This window comes from Notechis scutatus, chromosome 3 (genome assembly GCF_049901735.1).
Source record: "Notechis scutatus isolate UNSWTSFEM ecotype Mainland chromosome 3, rNotScu1.2, whole genome shotgun sequence".
NCBI classification, from domain to species: domain Eukaryota; kingdom Metazoa; phylum Chordata; class Lepidosauria; order Squamata; family Elapidae; genus Notechis; species Notechis scutatus.
The window spans coordinates 56,918,408-56,938,233 of record NC_142011.1 but is presented as its reverse complement, the minus strand read 5'-3'; the positions used below and the strand labels follow the sequence as shown (position 1 = coordinate 56,938,233).

Here is a 19,826-nt window from a genome sequence, read left to right as displayed (position 1 = left end):
CGGGGAGAATCACAACAAAGAAATACACCCTGTGGACTCTTGCAGTGTTCCTAGTGTCTAATTATATAATACCTCCACTCTAATCGACTGACCATCTTCTCATCCAGGGCACCGGAGCTATTTCAAGGACATTGAGATGATGCTGGGTTTTCAACCACCCATATTTTTCCAGATCTGTTGGAGGTTCATCTCTCCAGTCATCATCTTTGTGAGTACAAAGTGGGGGGGCAGGGGAGGAAGACAAAAGATAATAGGAGACAGGATTGGGAGTGAGGGAAAAAGGGACTGGGGGACTAATGACATAATCAGGATGGAATAAAGACTAAGCTACTTTTGTCACTGTGACAAAAACACAGTGATAAGCAAGTGGGGGGGGAGAGGGAGAGAAGGCTAGGGGTTTTCTACTTCCCGTGACAAAAACATCCATGTCTGAGAAATCAAGAGAGCTTTTGAAGGTCCCCAGAATGCAAGACTAGGAATGATGCCATGCAGTATATACTTTGGTTTCAATCAGCCTTCCCCGCCCCCCTCTCTTTCCAGTTTATCCTCATATTCACAGTGATTCAGTATGAACCGATCAAATACAACACATACGTGTACCCATCCTGGGCCATCGCCATTGGTTTCTGTATGGCGCTCTCGTCGGTCGTCTGCATCCCTATCTATGCAGGTTACTACATTTTGCGCTCCGAAGGAGACTCCCTACTGCAGGTAAGGACGGGGGCTTGCGGGCAGCTGGGCGGAGATGCTGCTGCTTTCTGGACATGATGGGTGCGCTTGCCTCAGATCCCGCCGCAAACCAGGTCTTGAAACCACCAACTCCTTGTTTGCCTTTTGTATCTCTGCAGCGTTTGAAAAATGCTACTCGGCCAAGCCGGGAGTGGGGCCCGGCGCTTCTTGAGCACAAGACAGGCCGCTACGCAACAGCATTCAGCTCAACAGAATCCCAGCTGGAGGTGCAGCTGCTGAACCCTGAGAAACCCAAAAGCGACGAGGCTGGCATGATGGCTGCCATCACCATCGGAAGCAATGGCTCAACCCACAGCCAAGACTCAATGATGTGAACCTTAGCCTGGGAGGCAGGGCAGGGAGCACTCCTTGCATCGATCCATTCCCACCTGTCCTGGTTCTCTAAACCCTGCTCTGCTCAGATATACTAAAGTACCCCCACTGGGTGGGGGACCCCTGGCTCCCAGGCTGTGCAGGACTCTGGGGGAGGGGGCTATGAGTTCCCATCCCACCCACCTCATTAGTGTCCCTGTGCCATCTTGTAACCCTTATGTTTACAAGTCATGCTCAGATGGCCCCAATTCACAGCCAGGACCAGGATCAGAGGCAGAGATGTGTGCGCTGGCTAACTAGGTGGGGGTTCCTTGAGAGGTACCAGTAGGAAGGTTGGTTGATGTCTTAGAAGCTTAGAAATCCCTTCAGGATGGTTTCTGGCAGCTACTCCTGGGTCCAGCGAATCAAGAATCTACCGGGGATGATATGTCCCCTCACTGCCCTGGATCAGGGCTATTTGCCTGGCCCCACAAAGGAAACTAATGGGAGTGCTGCAGGGGGGTCAGCAGTGGTTTCAAAAATGAGCTGATGCTCTAGGCTGAAGTTCAGTCTAGAGCTAGACAACCTTCAGCTAGACTACTGCCTTTATGAGAACTCTTGCACACATGCATGGAAAACTGCACACTACCCATCAGTATCTATTCCTTCCCAGCTTTCCCACTTGTCTAGTATTTTATGAAAAGTGGGGTAACTTTTTCAGGACTGTAGATATAAAGTTCCAATGATGGTTCCAAGAGCTTAAGAAAATTCCAGAAGTCTCATAATTGGTAGGGAGAATCTAACCTTATTTGTCTAACTGTCCAGAATTATTCTCTCTCTCTCCCTTCCCCTCCTTCTCTTTCACATACACACACACACATCCTTGCACATAGTTAATAGACACACTATGTGACTGATTCAAATCTAGGAAAGTCCCAAGCTTATGGGAAACTCCTGTAAGCTGCTGCCACACACTGTGTAGAGGTGGAGCAAAGTATTGAACTGAATTACGCCGAAGCCGAACTTGAGTTCTGAGGAATGGAGCCTCTGAAGCCATTGTTTACTCTCTTCCCTGACAGAGGAGCAAATGAATTTGAATAGGGGTCCCTCCAATTGCAAGGGACCCTTGGGACCTAGCCCTGCCCCCGCCCCCATCTCTAGGGAAAGGAGCAGAGCCAACCATGGTGCTAAGAGTCGATGATGTGCCAAGACCAGCCCTTGCAACTTGAGGGAAGCACAAAGGTCAGAACACATGATCTTCCACAAAAGCTATTCCTGGTTAGCCCTGGACCCTGGGTTACCATTTCCCAGTGGGGATGGAAGCCTCTATTCCTATGCTAGTCATGAAGAAGTTGGCCAGAAGCACCAGTCTCTCATGGCAGGACGATCTCTTCATAACACAAGCCAGGTTCTCACACTGGCTCGAATGGGGAGGGGGCGGTAACTAAATGGTTGTGTCTTCCTGCCTCATTGCCCCATATTTTCATTTCAGCATTGCTGCCTGCACTTTATCCTGAGCAAGGCCTTGGAGGAGGCCCTGACAGCCACTACCTTGCCCTTTATCCTGTGGCAGCAATGATACCAGGACACCAATGCCAAACTTTTTGTAGGGACATCAATGCCAAACTTCTTGTAAGGGGCATCCCTCAGCTCCCAGGAATGCACAACTGCTACCAATGCCAACAGCAAGGGTCTGGTCCCTACCCACAGTGTAACTGCCCCAGCCAGTGACATGGGCAAAATGGCCATGGTTTTAAGTGCCAAATGCACAGATAGGACAGATGGCTTCATGTCATGATGGCATTTTTACCTTAAGCTGCCAGCATCCAACCCTTTCCCTCCTCTGTACTGAAAATGCACTATTTAATGCATGGTTCCATGTCTGTCCCTCCCTCTCCTGTAGAGTGTGGCAGCTGCCACTGCCACCTCTCATTGTTCATAGCAATAATTGTACGAGTCTCCCATACTGTGACTCTCCCAGTTGTAGATTGTTAAAGTCTCATAGATTTTAATGAAATTTATATTCCTGAACCCAGGATGTACAGTTCTTTCTGTGGGATTGGAAGGACAATTTGAGAAGCTGTGCCTTTTCTTTAATGTTATCATGGAATTATTGTACTGAGTAATGGAGATGAGGAGGAGGAGGAGGAAGGATCCCAGGGGGCACTGCTGCATTCCCAGGACACTTATCTGTACAGAAGAAGGGTTATTTAGCATGGCCTTGTTACTTTCTTTGGAATCCATGAATTTGAACATAAGAATGAGCAAAAACAGTAAGCCCATGTCAAGCATAGGAAACAGCAGCATACAGTTTCAGTGGGCACTGTTGCCACAAAGCAAATGATGAGATGTCAAGAGGAAGAGGAAGTTCTATTTTTCTTAGCTTGGTCCTTTACACTGCAACAATCTAACACGGGGACAAAAGCGAGACGGAGGACAAGGTTCTGTAGGAGGCATGGGAAGAAAAGCAGGTTCCCAAGTTGATGCTGATGCCGATCTATCAACTGAAGCAGTTGGATGTCCTGATGTTGTAGGCAGCTTAGTGTCACTGTCCTTCCTTCCTTGGTTGGAATCCTCACTCTTTGGATGCAACCATCCCAAAGGGGTTCTTGTTGAATGGCTCCATCGGGGTGATGGCCGATAGCAGAGTAGAGTAATCTGATCCCTGGGATCTGGAGAAGCAATCTCATTAGAAGCAGGATTGAGCTGTCCAAATCCTGGCTCTTTCACTAAGCCTCTTGGGTGGCTGTGAAATAAAGAGAAAGAGTTGTGTGATACAAAAGGTTTTATTTAAGCATCTTTCCATCAAAAGTAACACAATTGCAGAAATTTGAGTCATTGCAGAAGAGTTTATGGATCTCCAAACTCCACTGAAGTGGACTGAACAAATTCCAAAAATGTTACTTCAAAATTCTGGAGATAGAGTAATAATAAATCAAGACTGAATTAAATTTCTCACTTTCTCCTGGAAGGCTTTTGCTCTTTCCACCTCTTCTTAGTATTGTAGCTTGCAAGCATTTTCATACTACCTGAGTTGAGACAAATGGGTGCTATTCCCAAGCTGGTTTGACATCGGGGAAGGAGGCCTAGGACATGACTTGGGCAGGCTCAATTGCAAATCCCGCTCCATGACACGTTTCTCTTCCTGTAGTTCTGCGGACAGAGGATTACTTCAAGATGGAGAAACAATAAGCCCAAGAACACTAGCACTTAGAAATAATCTATGCCCAATTGTTTATACTGTCTATACTAGAAAAACCCTCTTTCCAATTCCCAGTGTAATTCTAAATAAAGGCATGAGATTAGAGTTCTGCATACCAGCCATGGTAGGTTCATGCATTTTGTCTTGCAGCTCAGTGGCATGTTGATGCACTTCCTCTAGTTGGTTCTGTAAATCAAAGAAATGTTTTGAAAGGAGGCTGAAATGTGTAAGTTCCCAGAGGAACACCTGTCTTTCCCAAAAGAGTTTATACATTGAGAACTCTGTACACAGAAGTGTTTTACTTTCCCCCCTTCTTACATGCCCCTATCACAACAGAAAGCTATTTTAGATGAGCAATACACACCCAGTCCCTTAAGTTAAGGAGATTAAGTTTCCTTTTCCCTGGAAAGTAGCCTGTGTTAGCCTTCTTCATTCCTATGTCATTGCGACAATATTACCCAGAATACCTGTGCAAAGAGCACAGAGCAAAGTTGGTTCAGAAAAGCAGAGAAAAACAGCAGGGGGTAGTGTTGTAGCAACTTTGCATCCAAAGCATTTGCACACCAAAAATACCACTGACTTCTCCTACTCTACATCTCTCAGCACTCATCATCACCACCACCTTCAGATCAGAGAAGATGAGAGGAACGGCACCTAATTAATTAGTTACAAAGCTGAGATAAAAGTCAAACATATCTTCATTACATAATACTCCCTCCTTGAAAAACCTAAGTACTGTAGCCATAGGATTGTGAGTCCTTCGTAAGACAAGCTTCCAAAGCAGAGGAGATCACTGGACCACTTTGGATATTCTAAATGAAGAGCAAGTTGAGAATGAAGTTTAACGACACTGGTGTACAAAGCAGCCTCATAGACCCATGACCAAAATCTGAATTGGATGTTTAGAAGTGCAGGAGTGTAGAAGCTCTGGGAAAGCTGAGATATAATCCTTACCTGTAAACGTGTAATGTATCTTTCCAGAGCATGGCATTCATCCTCTAGCAAAGTCCTAGATAAAAATGAGATTCTAATAAAGCTTGACAGAATTTGGGAGAAAGTAAACAATCACCAACTGCAGATACCGAGTATGAGACTTCCACAGGTTCCTTCAATATTTTTTTTTGTCTTTTCCCATTATAGAAGCTAGCCATTCAAAACTGAATTAGAAGACCGGACATCAGCTACTTTTTTACAATAGGAATTCAGTGCATTGAGGATGACATGAAATCCAAGTTAGGGAGGTGCCTAACTGAAGTGCTCAATAAGAAAATTCACAAGCACTCCTAACCTTAATAGCTTCTGTTCCTCAGAATATTAGCATTCTGGTTCAAAATTTCCCTAACTCCTGAGCAGTGAACTGTTTTGTGCTGGATTCCTTGCAACTAGGACCCCTTTCGTTCCTATATCAACTTCCTAGAACTCATAGTACTATATACTGTTTAGTGAGGTGTCAGCTTCGTGATCCTTTTTCCTGAAAACCACATTTTTGCATCCCATAATGCAATGGGGCAGGTTGCACATTCTGCCTCTTCCAAAGAGGGAAAGAAATGGAAGTTCAGATACATTCAGGCCAAGATTTCAAGACAGAAGTTGACACGATGCCTTTAGAAGCAAGTGCAATAGGGCTGTTTCACTAAGATTCCCAGTTTAAAAGTTCTCATTGCATTGATGCTCAAAAGCTCTTCTGCAACAACTGATCCATTCACTATATTCACACAGAAGGAAACATGCAACACATGTGCAGGCAGAGGAAATCAGAATGAGATGCTTTGCAGACCTCCCTGTTCTTGTTTTCATGAGTATGATGCAGGTTATCATATAGGGAGCAGAGGAAGAAATTCTGAATACAAATTGTTGGGCTCATTGGCATGTATTTTTATGCTCTGCTGCCACAAGCACTCCTATTTCTGATGAGCCAATCCATTATTTACCGTATTTACCATTGGCAATTCTGTTTATCTCCCTTACAAGTCCTCTTTACACTCCTTGCTTCTAATAACTGTTCCTAGAAGAAAAATATAAAGCAGAAAGGAAGGAGGTATGCAAACTTGCCTAAGTCTAGAGGCTATCTCGCCGATCTGAGTTATATTCAGTTTATCAGAATATGGTTCCAAATCATTTGTGCTGTTACAGGACAATGACCTAAGAAAACAGAAAGGGGATTAATACAAATGTCATACAGCTTAAGAAAGGCCAGCTTTTCCTTCAGCCAGGCAAGATTCCAAGTCCACAATTAGGCCTTCTGGCACGGAGCAGCTCAGACCAGGAATGGGAAGCAGAAGCTGGATGGAGTTGTTAGTAGCTTTTATTGCATGTCTGCAAATGTCCTGAACTCCCTCTCCTCTATGGAGATTACAGAGCGGTGACTGACCCACCTAACACAGCATGCATTTCAGTTCCAGTGGTAGATGAACAAGAAAGCCGTTCATGACCAGTTTTTGCCCAAATACCCAAAGTCAGAAAAACTACAGTCACCAGGTCAAAATACTGGACCTAGGCAAACATCCCTTATATGTTGATGCATACTTAGATACTATTAATTAAAACTTCATTATATTTATCCAAAATAAGTCTAATGGAACACTTATTTGTCTGTGTCTCCCTCTTTCTTTCCTCTCCCATTATCATATAAACATAACTAGGAAGAAAATGAAAAAAAAATACAATGTATACAATAATATAATATAAAAATAATATAACAATCCCCCCCCCCAAATAATCTAAAAAGGGGGGGGGGAAACATGTATATAAGAATTAACATATTACAATAGATATGTAATATACAAGACAGCTGAATAAAGTTTACTTTTGGGTTTTACCTGATGAGATTGTTGCTCCTGGATGACGGCCGATTACCTCCAGCATTTGTCTTGAAAGCAAAGTTGATCACATGTGTGTTGTATTTAGCAATGGCACAGTCGTGGTCCCTATGCAATAAGCAGACATGAGGCAATCTTCTAAATAATAGAGTCATGAGTAGGCCACCAATCTCTTACATTTAAGGACTGCAGCCATAAATGTATTGGAATATGGAATTAAAATCATTTAGATAAACATCCTTAAGACTAAAAAAAAATGCAAGTTTGACCAAAAGACCCTTCTTTCCCCCTATCCGCTGTATGAAAGAAACCATGGCTTAAACTCACTCAATCATGTGAATAGCAGTAACAATAGCATTTAGAGTTATATACCGCCTCACAGTGCTTTACAGCCCTCTTAAGTGGTTTACAGAGTCAGTATATTGCCCCCAACAATCTGGGCCCTCATTTTACTAACCTCAGAAGAGTGGAAGGCTGAGCTGGTCAAGATTGAACTCTTGGCAGTGGGCAGAGTCAGCCTGCAAGACTACATTCTAACCACTGTGCCATGATGACGCAGTGGCTAGAATAAAGACAATGTGGGATGAACTCCTCTAACCAAACTACACAAGGCTGGGTCTGAGAGACAGCAAGGTTTAGATAGTGAAGAAAACCCTGGAGGGGTAATAAAACAAACTTGTTTCCAGCGTATAACTGAAATATTGGGAAGAAAAATATTTTCCTTGTGGCCTGTCCATTCTAATTGTCCTCAGTGCCCTTTCTATTGTTTATACAGCAGCAAAGTGGGAGGCAAACATCTGGCCCTTGCTCAGGTTGATCCTGGTCCCCATTCTGTTGAATCCTTTTGAATTTGGAGAGGGAGGGAGACATAATCCTGGCCTCAATATATGGATCGTGGATCATACACACTAGAAATAAAAGCTGAATGTGGGAGTTGTGCTGTTGTGAGACATGTACATACATGGGGGGGTTGGAGACAGAAGTGAGGTGTAAGTTCTATGTATCAGGAAATGCCTAATAGTATTGGGGGAGTTTCTCTATTTTCCCCCATCATCACGACAAAAGAAGTGGGAAATAACACCTTTCTTGCCCATAAAGTTTGACATTATGATTTCTGGAGAATTTAAATCACAAGGAATTTGGAAGTTTTATATAGCCTGGTCCACAGACTCTTGAGTTAAAGATTTACAGCTTCTTTCTCTCCATGAAGAGTGGAGACCTTAATTTGTAGTCCTGCAGGCAGTATTTTAGAACTTGTGAACAGGTTAGACCTTCACCGTGAAGCATTTCATTTTCACCAGTACCTGCCCTCCTCCAATGCCTTTTGCTGCAAGCCAACCAGGAGCAGGCGAATCTCCTCTCTTACTAGCTCTTTCAGATGGGGAGGAGCAGCCAGCAAGATGCAGTTATCAGGTCTTTGCTCAAAATGGTCCAATTGCAATTCTTGGTAGAATTCCAAGAGAGTCTTTGCCTGTAAAGAGGAAGGAGGCCTGACTCTGTGCATCGGACGTATCCCAAAATATTTAGAGTTGCATGATACAAATCCCAAGGTCACGTGTTAATCTTTCCATGCCCTTCCATCACATGCCCAGATCATGAGAAATAGTTACACACCTGAAGACTAGATTTGTAGCATTCCTGCTACATTCCAGATGCTTCTTTGTTCAAAGATTCATAAGCAAAATTAAGCAAGATAACCCAGAAACTCTCCCTCTTGTTTGAAACACTAATTCATAATGTAGCCTGGATAATCTTCACAAATGAAGGCAAATATATGTGACCCAGGATAATGTTGCAAGATCAAATCTGGGTTGGGGTTCAGATTCAGTCTTGAATAATCTTCAATACAATGGTACAACTCTACATGTTAGGTAGGCTGCAAGATTGGTAAAAAAATTGTTGTGGAGGTTCTGAAAATATCTGATGCCTTTCCAAAATGTCAAAATCAATCATTTATGTGATATCCTACCTTTTCTTCATAATCTCAAAGCAGTACTCTCTTTTATTTCTCCACAACAATCCAGTAAGGCATTTTAGCAGTGATTGGTGAAAAGTCACCTAGGAACTTCTGTGGCTGATGATGGATTTAAATCCTAGGACCAGCTCAATGTCTTAATTACCAAACAAAATTGATTCAAAATTTTCCAGCAAGTTTCCTTAAAGTGCTATCACATTTTTGTACCACTTTTCTCCAAACTTGTACATGCAGCTATGTTTGGCCACAGCTCATGGTAGTTGTCATTTGTCTCAAAATAATAACTGTTGCCCATCCTATCTTAGGAAAAGAGGAAGATTGCAATAGATATGTTATCTTGCTTGTCCTTCCCTTTTATGTCTCTTTGTGTGAGCTACCTTTTATAATATTTTGGAGGACAAATTCCAACACTCCCTTCCTGACCCTACATATCAACAAAAATACAATTAATTTACTGGACAACGTCCCAGCTGTCCTGACTGGGGACAAGAGCAGAGAAGTGAAGTTAGGTATCCCTTGTGCCACGTGACAGCTTGAAATTAAAAGGAAATAGAAAGGTAGGTAAGAAGTCCCAAAAGGGGTGATGAGTTACTATTACAATAGAAATCCTGATGCTTTGGAGCCATGGACTCCAAGAAGATATAGATCAGAGGTCTCCAAACTTGGCAACTTCAACTCCAGCTGGCTGGAGAATTTTGAGAGTTGAAGTCCACAAGTCTTAAAGTTGCCAAGTTTGGAGACCCTTGATATAGATGGAAAAAGCATACCAGTTGGTCTTGGTAGGCAGGGAATTAGGTGCCTTTGAATCAGATCTGACCTCTGACAAACCAGTCCCTGGGGACAATCCCCAACACTTCCAGAAACATCCTAGTAATATCTTGATTCTGTCCATCCTCCCCATGTTATTTCTTCTATTTTCTTTATTTTTAAAGGCATAGTATATTTTTAACTAATCCATGCAGAGAGAAGTAAATCCATTAGCATGAGAAAGGATTTTGGAATGTTTATTGTTCTTTGCCCCAGGCTGAATAAAGGGTGTGAATGACTGGAGTAGAACAAAGGGCTTGAAATAGCAGGTATTAGGGACTCTAGCCAAGTGTTAGAAGCCAGCTGAGATGAGTCAAAAGGGAAACTTGCAGATGAGAGAATTCACTCTTACAATTTGGCCTTCTCGGAGCAGATAAATATCCCTTAGAGCAGTGATCCCCAACCTTTTTATGCCGCCGGTACCCAGTATCAGCTGGCTTTTTATGCCGCGGCCCGGTCCGACATCAGCTGGGCGCCGCCATCTTGTTTGATGAAAAAGTGCTTCTGGTGACCTCACCGAAGCACTTTTTCATCAAAAAGAGGCGAGCAAGCTCGTGATTTCGGTAGAAATGGCTTTCCGGAAAAGCTCACCGAAGCCATCAAAAGATGGCGGCGCCAGCAACCAGCGAGGACTTGTTCCACGGACCGGTACCGGTCCGCGGACCGGTGGTTGGGGACCCCTGCCTTAGAGGATCTAAACTAGACATTGAAAGCAATTTGGGCACCCCGATTGAACTGGCTAAAAAAGCAAAAACAAACAACAGCAACACTTGAACAATAAAATAATGAATACATGCATGCTATTGCTTGAGACCAAAATTTGATGACTGGAGGGAGAAATATCTATATATTTCAAAAGCAGTGAAAAGAGAGACATTTTCTCCAGAACTCAACACAGTCTAACTTTGCACAGACTGCTGAAATTAAGTATATGGAACCACAAGTATACAATATAATACTGGCAAAACATTATAGAAACTTTAGCCAAACATATCAATGGGGCATAAAGTAAATGACAAATGAAATATCTAGTATCCTCACTTTTTTCTTTTTCTTGTTTAATTTTTATTTATTTGTATTCCATCTCTTTTATGTTTACAAAAAACTCAAGGTGGCGAATATATCCAATAGACCTTTCTCCTCCTATTTTCTACACAACAACCCTGTGAGGTGATTTAGGCTGAGACTGACTAAAGTCACCCCAGCTTCTAATTCCCTTAGGGCAGGATTAGAACTCGTGGTCTCCTGCTTTGTAGTCCAGAGGTCTCCAACCTTGGCAACTTTAAGACTTGTGGACTTCAACTCCCAGAATTCTGGCTGAGGAATTCTGGGAGTTGAAGTCCACAAGTCTTAAAGTTGCCAAGGTTGGAGACCTCTGTTCTAAAGGTTCCCAGTCAAAAGACATTGGACAGGATTTTTCCCCCCACCGGGAAGAAAGACAAAGTAGAAATATATATACTTTCAATGATGTATGTTGTGTCCTATATACAATTCAATTCTGTGAACAAGGCACTATAAGTTCACAATAACGGCTTGACTGGAAGTGCCTACCATATTCTTCCAGTGGGGAAAGTATATTTTTTACATTTATAGGCTAATGTTCTAGGGCAGAGGTCTCCAAACTTGGCAACTTTAAGACTTGCGGACTTCAACTCCCAGAATTCTCCAGCATAGATGGCTGGAGAATTCTGGGAGTTGAAGTCCGCAAGTCTTAAAGTTGCCAAGTTTGGAGACCTCTGTTCTAGCCTGAGACCTTAATTACTAGACCAAACTGGCTGGTGGGGTCCTACGTGTGTACCTTCAAGCACCTTTCCCCAACCTAGTATTCTAAAAGTATTTGGATTACAGTTCCCATGTTAAAAAAAAAGCACACCACATTAAAGCAGCTCCATATACATAATACAATGAAGTTTTTATTCAATTAAGCTCTTTGCCAAAAACTCAAGGGACCCAAATGTGAAGGTGGTAACTCTCTTGACACCATCCACATCAGAAGTGGTATTCAGCAGGTTCTGACCCGTTCTGGAGAACCAGTAGCGGAAATTTTGAGTAATTTGGAGAACCGGCAAATACCACCTCTGACTGGCCCCGCCCCCATCTATTCTCTGCCTCCCGAGTCTTCTTTTGTTGCCCTGCACAGGAGAAAGGAGCTGGAAAGCAGGTTAGTGGGGTGGGATGGGGGGAGGGATGGAGATTTTACAGTATCCTTCCCCTGCCACGCCCACCAAGCCACGTCAGTAAAAATTTTTGCATCCCACCACTTATCCACACCCATTCAAATGAGATTTTTGTAGCCCCTCTATATGCACTATTTCAATAGGAAAATGCATAAACCACTCTTTCAGGTCATACAGTCGGCCTGAAGTTCCTCTTCCAAACCTCATTATGAAGCTCCAAGCTGTGCTCCACGAAATCAATTCCCAAAATAGTCTTCACTTCCAGTCTCTCGCTGGGCGCAAGCTGCTCTTCTATCATCCTCCAGAGCGATGGCACTGGCTTCAAGGGCTCCCAGGAGAAGCTGGGCAAGGGGAACATGGGGGCACAGTCCAATTCCAAGGTAACTATAGAAATTCCCAGCTCTAATGCATTAGAGGAAAGAAGGAGATACCGGTATATGGATTAAATAGAAGGTGACAGGCGCCCAATGCAAGGACACCTGGCAATTTGTCCCCATTTCTTCACAAGCAGCATTAAGACTAATACCATTTAAGTGTTGTTGTTGTTGTTGTTGTTGTTATTTGACACAAAAAACAACAGTGTACACAGCAAACGAGATAACTATGCTGGGTTTCGTATCACAAATCACTAGTCGAACACTTCCCAAGTGTTTAGGATTGCGTGATATATCGGTGGATTATGGGAGCAGATCCCAGCAAGGTGGCCTTCTGAAGTTGACCAATGGTGATTTTGTCATTGCCAATTGTTTTTAAGAGCTCACCTAGGTCTTTAGGCACAGCACCTAGTGTGCCGAGTACCACTGGAACCACCTGCACTGGTTTATGCCAGAGTCTCTGCAGTTCGATTTTCAAGTCTTGATATCTGGTGATTTTTTTCAAGTTGTTTCTCATCAATTCTGCTGTCACCAGATATGGCAATGTCTACGATCGACACATCATCATCATCATCATCATCATCATCATCATCATTATTAATGTTGTATTATATACCCCATTCCTAAGAGGTCTGTAAGGGGCGTGCATAAGTGCACCATCGTGCCTACTGTCCCTGTCCTATTGTCCCCATTTATTCGTACCTATTTCCTGTATTCTTACTCATGTTTATACTTATACCTATTGTCTTGTAAGCAATTGACAAATCAAATAAATAAAATAAAATAAAATAAATTAATAATTAAAATCTGCCTATCCCAAATCTTTGAGAAGGGCTCAACAGGTTGATAAAATTGCCAAATCCAACCTAAAGGTGTGATCAGCCATCATCATCATCATCACTGTGTATTAATCATTCACAACAAAGTATAGCTACAGTCCCTGAAGCCATTAAGCAATAGATCAAACTCATAATTTAAGACCTACTGATCCAGACCTTTCCCAACCTGGGTACATTGACCTCACCCCTTTCCTAAGAGGTCTGTAGGGGGCGTGCATAAGCACACCAACATGCCTATGTGCCTGTCCTATTGTTTCTTTCATTTTTCTTATATGTACCCATTTCATGTATTCATAACTGTGTATATACTTATAGGTATAAGTAAGTAATAGGTATTGTAAGCGATTGACAAATCAAAATAAATAAATAAATAAAATAAATAAAAATAAACATTACTTAAATCTGGTTCAAGTGTTTTCTTTGCATAACAACCAACGAACCCATTTACTTTTAATCAAAAAAGAACATTCAACCGTTTTACTTACATTGGGTTAAAAAAAAAAGGGATATTTTGGAGTAAAGGAGGAAAAGGTTTGGGAAGACTTCACTAATCCCTGCAAGCCAACAAGCCCACCTGTTCTCCATTATCCCCAGCTCCACCATTTTGAGCTAACCCCGCAGTCTCCCCCTCCATTGGGCCCAGCTTCGACTGTGCTGCCAACTTTATTCCTCGCCCCCCTCTCGCTTTTGCCCGCAGACTGACCAACACCCCCTGCCCGCAGCCCCACGGGGAGTGGGGAGAACCCCCTCCCTCCACTCCCCCTCCAATTCTTCACCTTCCCGCGCGAGCTCTCGGGAGCATCAACTCCTTGTCTCTATGGTAACTCCCCCCGTTCCTCGGAAACCTCGCCTCTTAAAGGAGCCGCGTCCGGAAAGCTGAAACAGCCGCGAGCCCAGCGTTGCAGACCAGCATCCTCGGAAACAGCCTATTTGCAAAGGGCGGGAAATGTATCCGACCCGGCCGCTTGCTGCATTTCTTCCTCGGTTCGCGTTCCCAGAGCCGTAAAAAAAGGGGCATCGAGGGGAAAGGCGGCGCGGGGGCATCCGAGCCGGGAACCGGGAGGCAGCGCGATCCTTCGAGGTGCGAAGTTCGAAGGGGAAGGTCCGGGGGCTGTGTGTGTATGTGTATGTGTAGGCGGGGTGGAGCGCGGGACCAGCCTGGCAGGCAAAGCAGGCAGGCAGGCAGGGGGGCAATGCATCTACCCCTCCCAGCTCCGAGGTTCCGCCCTCCCTTTTGGGGAAGGGGTGCTCGGGTTTCACTCCGGGGCGGGCGGCTGCACAAAAGGGCAAAAGGAGCGCAGGGCCGGCCAGGTTGCTTGTCAGCCACGGCCTGGATCCCTTTGCCCGGAGAAAAACGGATTTTCTCCACCCGCTTCTCCGCTCTGCCCAGCCGCCCCTGGAGTTTCGCGCCATGCCTTTGGATCCTTTGGAACGGCTGAGCCTGGCATTGCTCCTGGCTGCTCTGGGGGGGACTCAGCCCGGGCTGGCGGGGCCAGTCAGCACTTGCGATGCCAATGGGAGCCTGTACTTCCGAGGGGAATGGTATTCCCTGGATAGCGACCCCTGCATCCAGTGCGAGTGCACGGCGGAAGGGCCCGCTTGTGCCCGCACGGACTGCGCCGCTCTGCCGCCTGCCTGCATTCACGTCAGCCACTATCCGGGCGACTGCTGTCCGCGCTGCGAACGCGTCGGCTGTGAGCACCGAGGACAGGTTTATGAACTGGGGCAGCATTTCCAGGTGAGGCAAGCAAACGAACGCTGCTCTGTCTGTCTGTCTGTGTGTAAAACCAACCGGCAACAACACCGAGGCCAGGGATGGGTTGGTGGCCGCCACTCTGAATGCGCGAACCTCCTTAACCAGGGCTAAAAGTGAAAGCCGCTAACAAATAAAGTGGTCGAGAGAAGTATTGAAGATCCGAGTTGGGACGTTAACAATATAGCCCGGGCTTGTTCACTTCCACAGGCAAGACCTGGTTTTCGTGGAGCATAGTTTGGCTATGAAATGGAAACTGAATTGCCACTGCAAAGGAGTGTTCTTACAGCGTACTGGAAAGGGAGGTGGGTGACAGACAAACACTAGATTAGAAATTAGGTTAGAAAAAAGAGGCTTCTTAAAACCAAAGGGTCTTGACAGCACAAAAGTAAAATAAGGACTTTGTTGCCTACAGTACAAATGCTGTCTATTCCACTATCCTCTATTTCTCTCAGTCTGGACACTAAATTACTTTGGGACCTTCTTTCTGGCTACTGCTAAAATGGTTTGCAATGTATTTTGAAGAGGTGAGTTGTCAGGCCAAAGAACTTGCTGGCAGGAGGAGGAACTGGGCAATGAGGGAGGGACAAAGATTGTTCCTAATAGCTGAATAAACAGATCTAGATGAAGGTGTTGCTAGTGGAAGATTAAAGCCTGCTCTACTACTCCTGTAGAATCTCATGAATCACTCCCATGAAGTGAGGGCCAAAGCCTCATAACTGGACAGTGGGCAGATAATGTCCTTGCTGTCAATTTTGCTGAGTATTCTTAAGATGTTTTGCAGTGAGGAAATAGAGTCTAGTTCATCAAAAATATTTATTTCCCTTCCCATTAATTTTCCTCTCACCCCTTCATGAGTAAGATTGAAAATGATTTGAGAGAAGTGCTTTGGATCTCATGAGTAAGCCTCTTCCCCTATTCATTAGAGCAGCCCCAACTTTTTTCATGCTTCTGTGCCAACAGAACTGTTTTAAATTCATTAAAGTTAATTCACTTTAAAAAGTGGCATATTTTTGTTTTCAAGCTTGCTGAAACAAGAGTGCTTCCTTCCATTGTTTGTGAGGCACGAACAGCCCTTTTAGAGGCCTAAATTTTGAACTTTGCCCAGAACTTTTTAGAGATGGGTACCAGTGGTGGGATTCAATTTTTTTTACTACCGGTTCTGTGGGTGTGGCTTGGTGGGTGTGGCTTGGTGGGCGTGGCAGGGGAAGGATACTGCAAAATCTCCATAGCCTCCCACCCCACTAACCTGCTTTCCAGCTCCGTTCTCCTGTGCAGGGCAACAAAAGACCCAGCTGATCAACTGGGACTCGGGAGACAGAGAATAGATGGGGGTGGGGCCAGTCAGAGGTGGTATTTGCCGGTTGTCTGAACTACTCAAAATTTCCACTACCGGTTCTCCAGAACTGGTCAGAACCTCCTGAATACCACCTCTGATGGGTACAATATTGCATGTTTGATTTTTAGTAAAAGTAACAATAAAACTGTGTAACACCTTGCATCTGTTTAAAAGTGAAATGTTGTTGGCAAATAGCTTTTTTAAAAATATGTGGTTAGCTGAAGGTGATTACATTTTAGTATAAGAAACAAGACAAGCAATTTAGGAAGAAGGAAAAAAAATGCTTTTCTACATCACTAGAATAGGGCAACATCTTGCCAAATCAGATATGGAAAGTCTTTGGGGATTTTTAAGAAGCCATGGAAAGCATCTTATATTAAACAAGTCTTTTTTTTAGTTTTATGATTCTGATTGTGTCTTTTGGCAACAGGCCTATATAATGTCCATGGGGCCAACTAAAATGATTCCAACAGTTCAATAGAGGTGTGAGTTTATATAACCATTTGCTGGTCCAATGGAGAAAGAATTTAATACAGCGAAGAATAATGTGAGGGTTTTATCTTTAAGTAAATATGGTAGCTGGCAGGAAGGGAACAAGAGGATAGGGTCTAGCTCATTGTTATTTATTTATATTTATTCATTATCATTAGTTTGGCTTCCCTAAAACTAGAGGTAGGCTTTGCTACTAACTAGAGATATAATGAACTGAAAATAACAGTAACATCTTTGTTGAGTATTTAAGTGCAGATCCTGTCATAGGATTACTGGATCGCATCCATTGTTGTAGATGTGTTTAGTACATCCTGCTGTGAAATGCCACACCACAATCTTTACATGCACAAACAGAACATAAATTTATTTATTTTTCCTACTGTATAAAAGTGGTGGCTAATAGCTCAAGAGATTCTATTGGAGGCTTGCATTTCTCCTAAAACTGAAGCCAACCTGAATGAATGAATGGTGCCCTCTGATGGTGTCATCTTAGTATTGTGAAGTCTATGAAAACATTTGCAAGTGCTGCAAAATTGCAGAAAAATGTGAAAATAGTGGTAAAATGTATCACTTATGGAGAAGTGACATCTCTGCCAAATAAATCTTTTGGGCATGTCTTTATCCCACTTGCTTGGATCACACACTTGCCTTTAAAAAAAAAACACCTGTTGCCGTAACACTATTATGGCAGATTTGAGCATAAATATGAGGTTCTTCAGCTGGCAGGATCCCAATAGCAACATGGCAGCATCTTATTCTTAGTGCTTTTTAGAAAAACTCTTTCTGGAAGAAACTTCTGCAGGACCTGAAAAGGGAAGTGTGAGTAAGCAAGAAGGAAGTTGCTTAAGCATGGGATCAATACTGAAATCAGTTTTTCTTGTTTGTCTCTAAAAAGGTGGCCTCTGTCAAGTTTTTGTTTAAAGGGGACTGATTATGTCTTACAAATACTTACTAGGTGACTGCGGTGATAGTGAACTGTTCACACAGCACTAAGAGAGTCACTGTAGTGAGAGAATGAAGAAAAAGAAGAGGCAAGCTTGCCCAGAAGGCGTCTTCCAGAACCTTGCAGAATGACAAATGTGACAGTGCAGAAATAACCTTCAAAATAAGTGCGTCAGGCTGTAAAAATACGTATGTTGCAAAGTATTACACAGGATGGGCACCGCTTGGGAATAAATTCTTCCAATGCTGTTGTGCACATAGAGGAATGATTGAAAACTGCTGTGTCCCATTGACCAATCTTTGTTCTCCCCACAGCCCTCTGAATGTGAGCAGTGTACTTGCGAATTGGATGGAATTGCCCGCTGCCTGGTAGCAGACTGTGCCCCTCCACCATGTGTCAATCCCATCTATGAGAAAGGCCATTGCTGCCCCATCTGCAAGGAAGGTGAGAAATTAAAAGGGGAAGGTGTGCCACTCCCAAGTAACCACTGGGCTATGGCCCTTGTTTTCCTCTTTGAGGGGTGCCCTAATGGAAATGTAAAGAACAAGTTAGATTTCTGTGGCTAATATAAGTACTATAAAGTTATACTCTTACTTATGTTCCAAAATATGGGAATGGAGGCAGTCCTCACAATTGTTCAGTTATGACAATCTCATCCTCAAATCTATGATTGCTGCACACATACACACTGTGGTCAGATGATCGGATTTTGGGTGCTTGACAACTGGCTTGTATTTATGACCAGTTGCAGTGTCCTGTGGTTGTATAACTGCAATTTGCTTTCTTTCTTTTTTCTTTTTTTGTACTTTGTGGGGTGTTTTTTTTGTCTGGTTTCCGGCAAAAAATGTCCATTGCATGCAAATGGATTTGCTTAATGACCTTGTGGTTCGCTTAATGACTGTGGTAATTCATTTTGTGAGCATCATAAAAAGAATTGTAAAATCGAATAAGGTCACATCGTGATCTGCTTAATGACCTCAACTTACCAATCATAATTCCAGGCTCATTTGTGAATATTAAGTGAGGACTACCTGTATTTGCCTTTTCTATGCCACACCCACATAGAACATCCATTTTCTTTCTGATATCTCATGCAAGCTACATTTAGAGGGTCAATGACTGATGGTCTCTGTTGTTTTATCTTCACGGTATATCAGCATATGGGTGAAACGTTGAGAAAATACTTTTATTCCCACAGGACCAAATTGCTATGTAGATGGGAGCCAGCACAACATTATTCCTGCTGGAGAGAACATCTGGGTCAGTCCCTGTATTCGCTGCCGCTGTCACGATGGCCAAGATGCTGGCTACTGGGAAGGAAACCGCTTAGCTAAATGTGAGCAGCTGGCAAGATGCTGAATTCCAAGTAGGCACCATTCCTAACTCCTTTAAATATTAAGTGGTTTCTTAACCACATCTCATAATCTCTTTAAGGGCTAAGTTACAAAGACCCCACCAGATGCTCTTCTGCCAACTCCAAACTACAATTACTTATCCTAGACCCTGATCTGAGTCCAGTTCCCTACTCCTGCTATCTAGACCTTCCATAAAAGACCCTTCAGTTGCTGCTACACTACAATTCCCATCATCCCTTGCCAATAGCACTCCTGGCTAGGGTTGCTGGGTTATATGCTTCTGCAACAGTTGCAAAGCAACAACTTTCCTATCCCTGCTCCCCAAACACATTGCCAATAGCAATCTCTGCTATATTTTATATAGGATTTGATTTTCCTATCTGTTCCTATGTATTTTCCTATCTATTTCCCCAGAATTCCAGTCACTTCCACTCAAAAGACAGCCTATTTTGTACAATGTGAATACTGAATAGCTTCATCGACATGTACTCCTTTGGCTAAGTGACAATAAAGGATCCTTATAAAACAGCTTTTCTTTCCTCTACATCTGTGCAACTATACGTATAATTTCCTGGGCCAATTACTCAGGTTTCTACCCCCTAAAATCAAAACTGTGAGAGAAATTATAATGTATTTTGGAAATGTCTTTAAATTTGGCCTTGCTGAGAAGAATAAAGAAAAGGAAACTACTAGAGGAGGAATGTCCAATC

General features: G+C 43.4%; 3 protein-coding genes across 15 annotated transcripts in view; 2 read left to right on the top strand and 1 right to left on the bottom strand.

The window, feature by feature from the left end:
• The window catches only part of SLC6A9 (solute carrier family 6 member 9), a 57,073-nt gene extending 54,001 nt beyond the window's left edge, over nt 1-3,072 (top strand). For all 9 annotated transcript variants that reach the window (XM_087960136.1, XM_087960132.1, XM_087960138.1 and 6 more), the window contains 3 exons: nt 108-208; nt 541-711; nt 849-3,072. In XM_087960136.1, coding sequence (XP_087816262.1) covers nt 108-208; nt 541-711; nt 849-1,064 — 488 coding nt within the window. In that variant the 3' untranslated portion in view covers nt 1,065-3,072. The remainder of the gene's footprint in view (nt 1-107; nt 209-540; nt 712-848) is intronic.
• Nucleotides 3,073-3,199: 127 nt separating this feature from the next.
• CCDC24 (coiled-coil domain containing 24) lies at nt 3,200-14,046 on the bottom strand. Of its 4 annotated transcripts, none has more exons than XM_087960141.1 (9): nt 14,011-14,046; nt 12,224-12,423; nt 8,367-8,533; nt 7,063-7,170; nt 6,296-6,385; nt 5,198-5,252; nt 4,360-4,429; nt 4,071-4,194; nt 3,200-3,787 (listed from the first exon to the last, which is right to left on the bottom strand). In XM_087960141.1, the coding sequence occupies exons 2-9, from the start codon at nt 12,377-12,379 to the stop codon at nt 3,421-3,423; spliced, it is 1,137 nt and encodes a 378-aa protein (XP_087816267.1). In that variant the 5' UTR covers nt 12,380-12,423; nt 14,011-14,046; the 3' UTR covers nt 3,200-3,420. The 4 variants fall into 4 exon arrangements, with proteins under 4 accessions (XP_087816267.1, XP_087816265.1, XP_087816269.1 ...); XM_087960139.1 differs by lacking the exon at nt 14,011-14,046 and adding an exon at nt 13,809-13,830; XM_087960143.1 differs by lacking the exons at nt 6,296-6,385; nt 14,011-14,046 and adding an exon at nt 13,809-13,829.
• Nucleotides 14,047-14,097: 51 nt separating this feature from the next.
• LOC113410875 (von Willebrand factor C domain-containing protein 2-like) lies at nt 14,098-19,644 on the top strand. 2 transcript variants are annotated; one of them, XM_087960128.1, is made up of 5 exons: nt 14,098-14,322; nt 14,409-14,972; nt 18,076-18,205; nt 18,960-19,127; nt 19,531-19,644. In XM_087960128.1, exons 2-4 carry the CDS (start codon nt 14,646-14,648, stop codon nt 19,118-19,120), a joined length of 618 nt encoding a protein of 205 aa, XP_087816254.1. In that variant the 5' UTR covers nt 14,098-14,322; nt 14,409-14,645; the 3' UTR covers nt 19,121-19,127; nt 19,531-19,644. The 2 variants fall into 2 exon arrangements, with proteins under 2 accessions (XP_087816254.1, XP_026521438.1); XM_026665653.2 differs by having other exon boundaries at nt 18,960-19,644.
• Nucleotides 19,645-19,826: the final 182 nt, after the last annotated feature.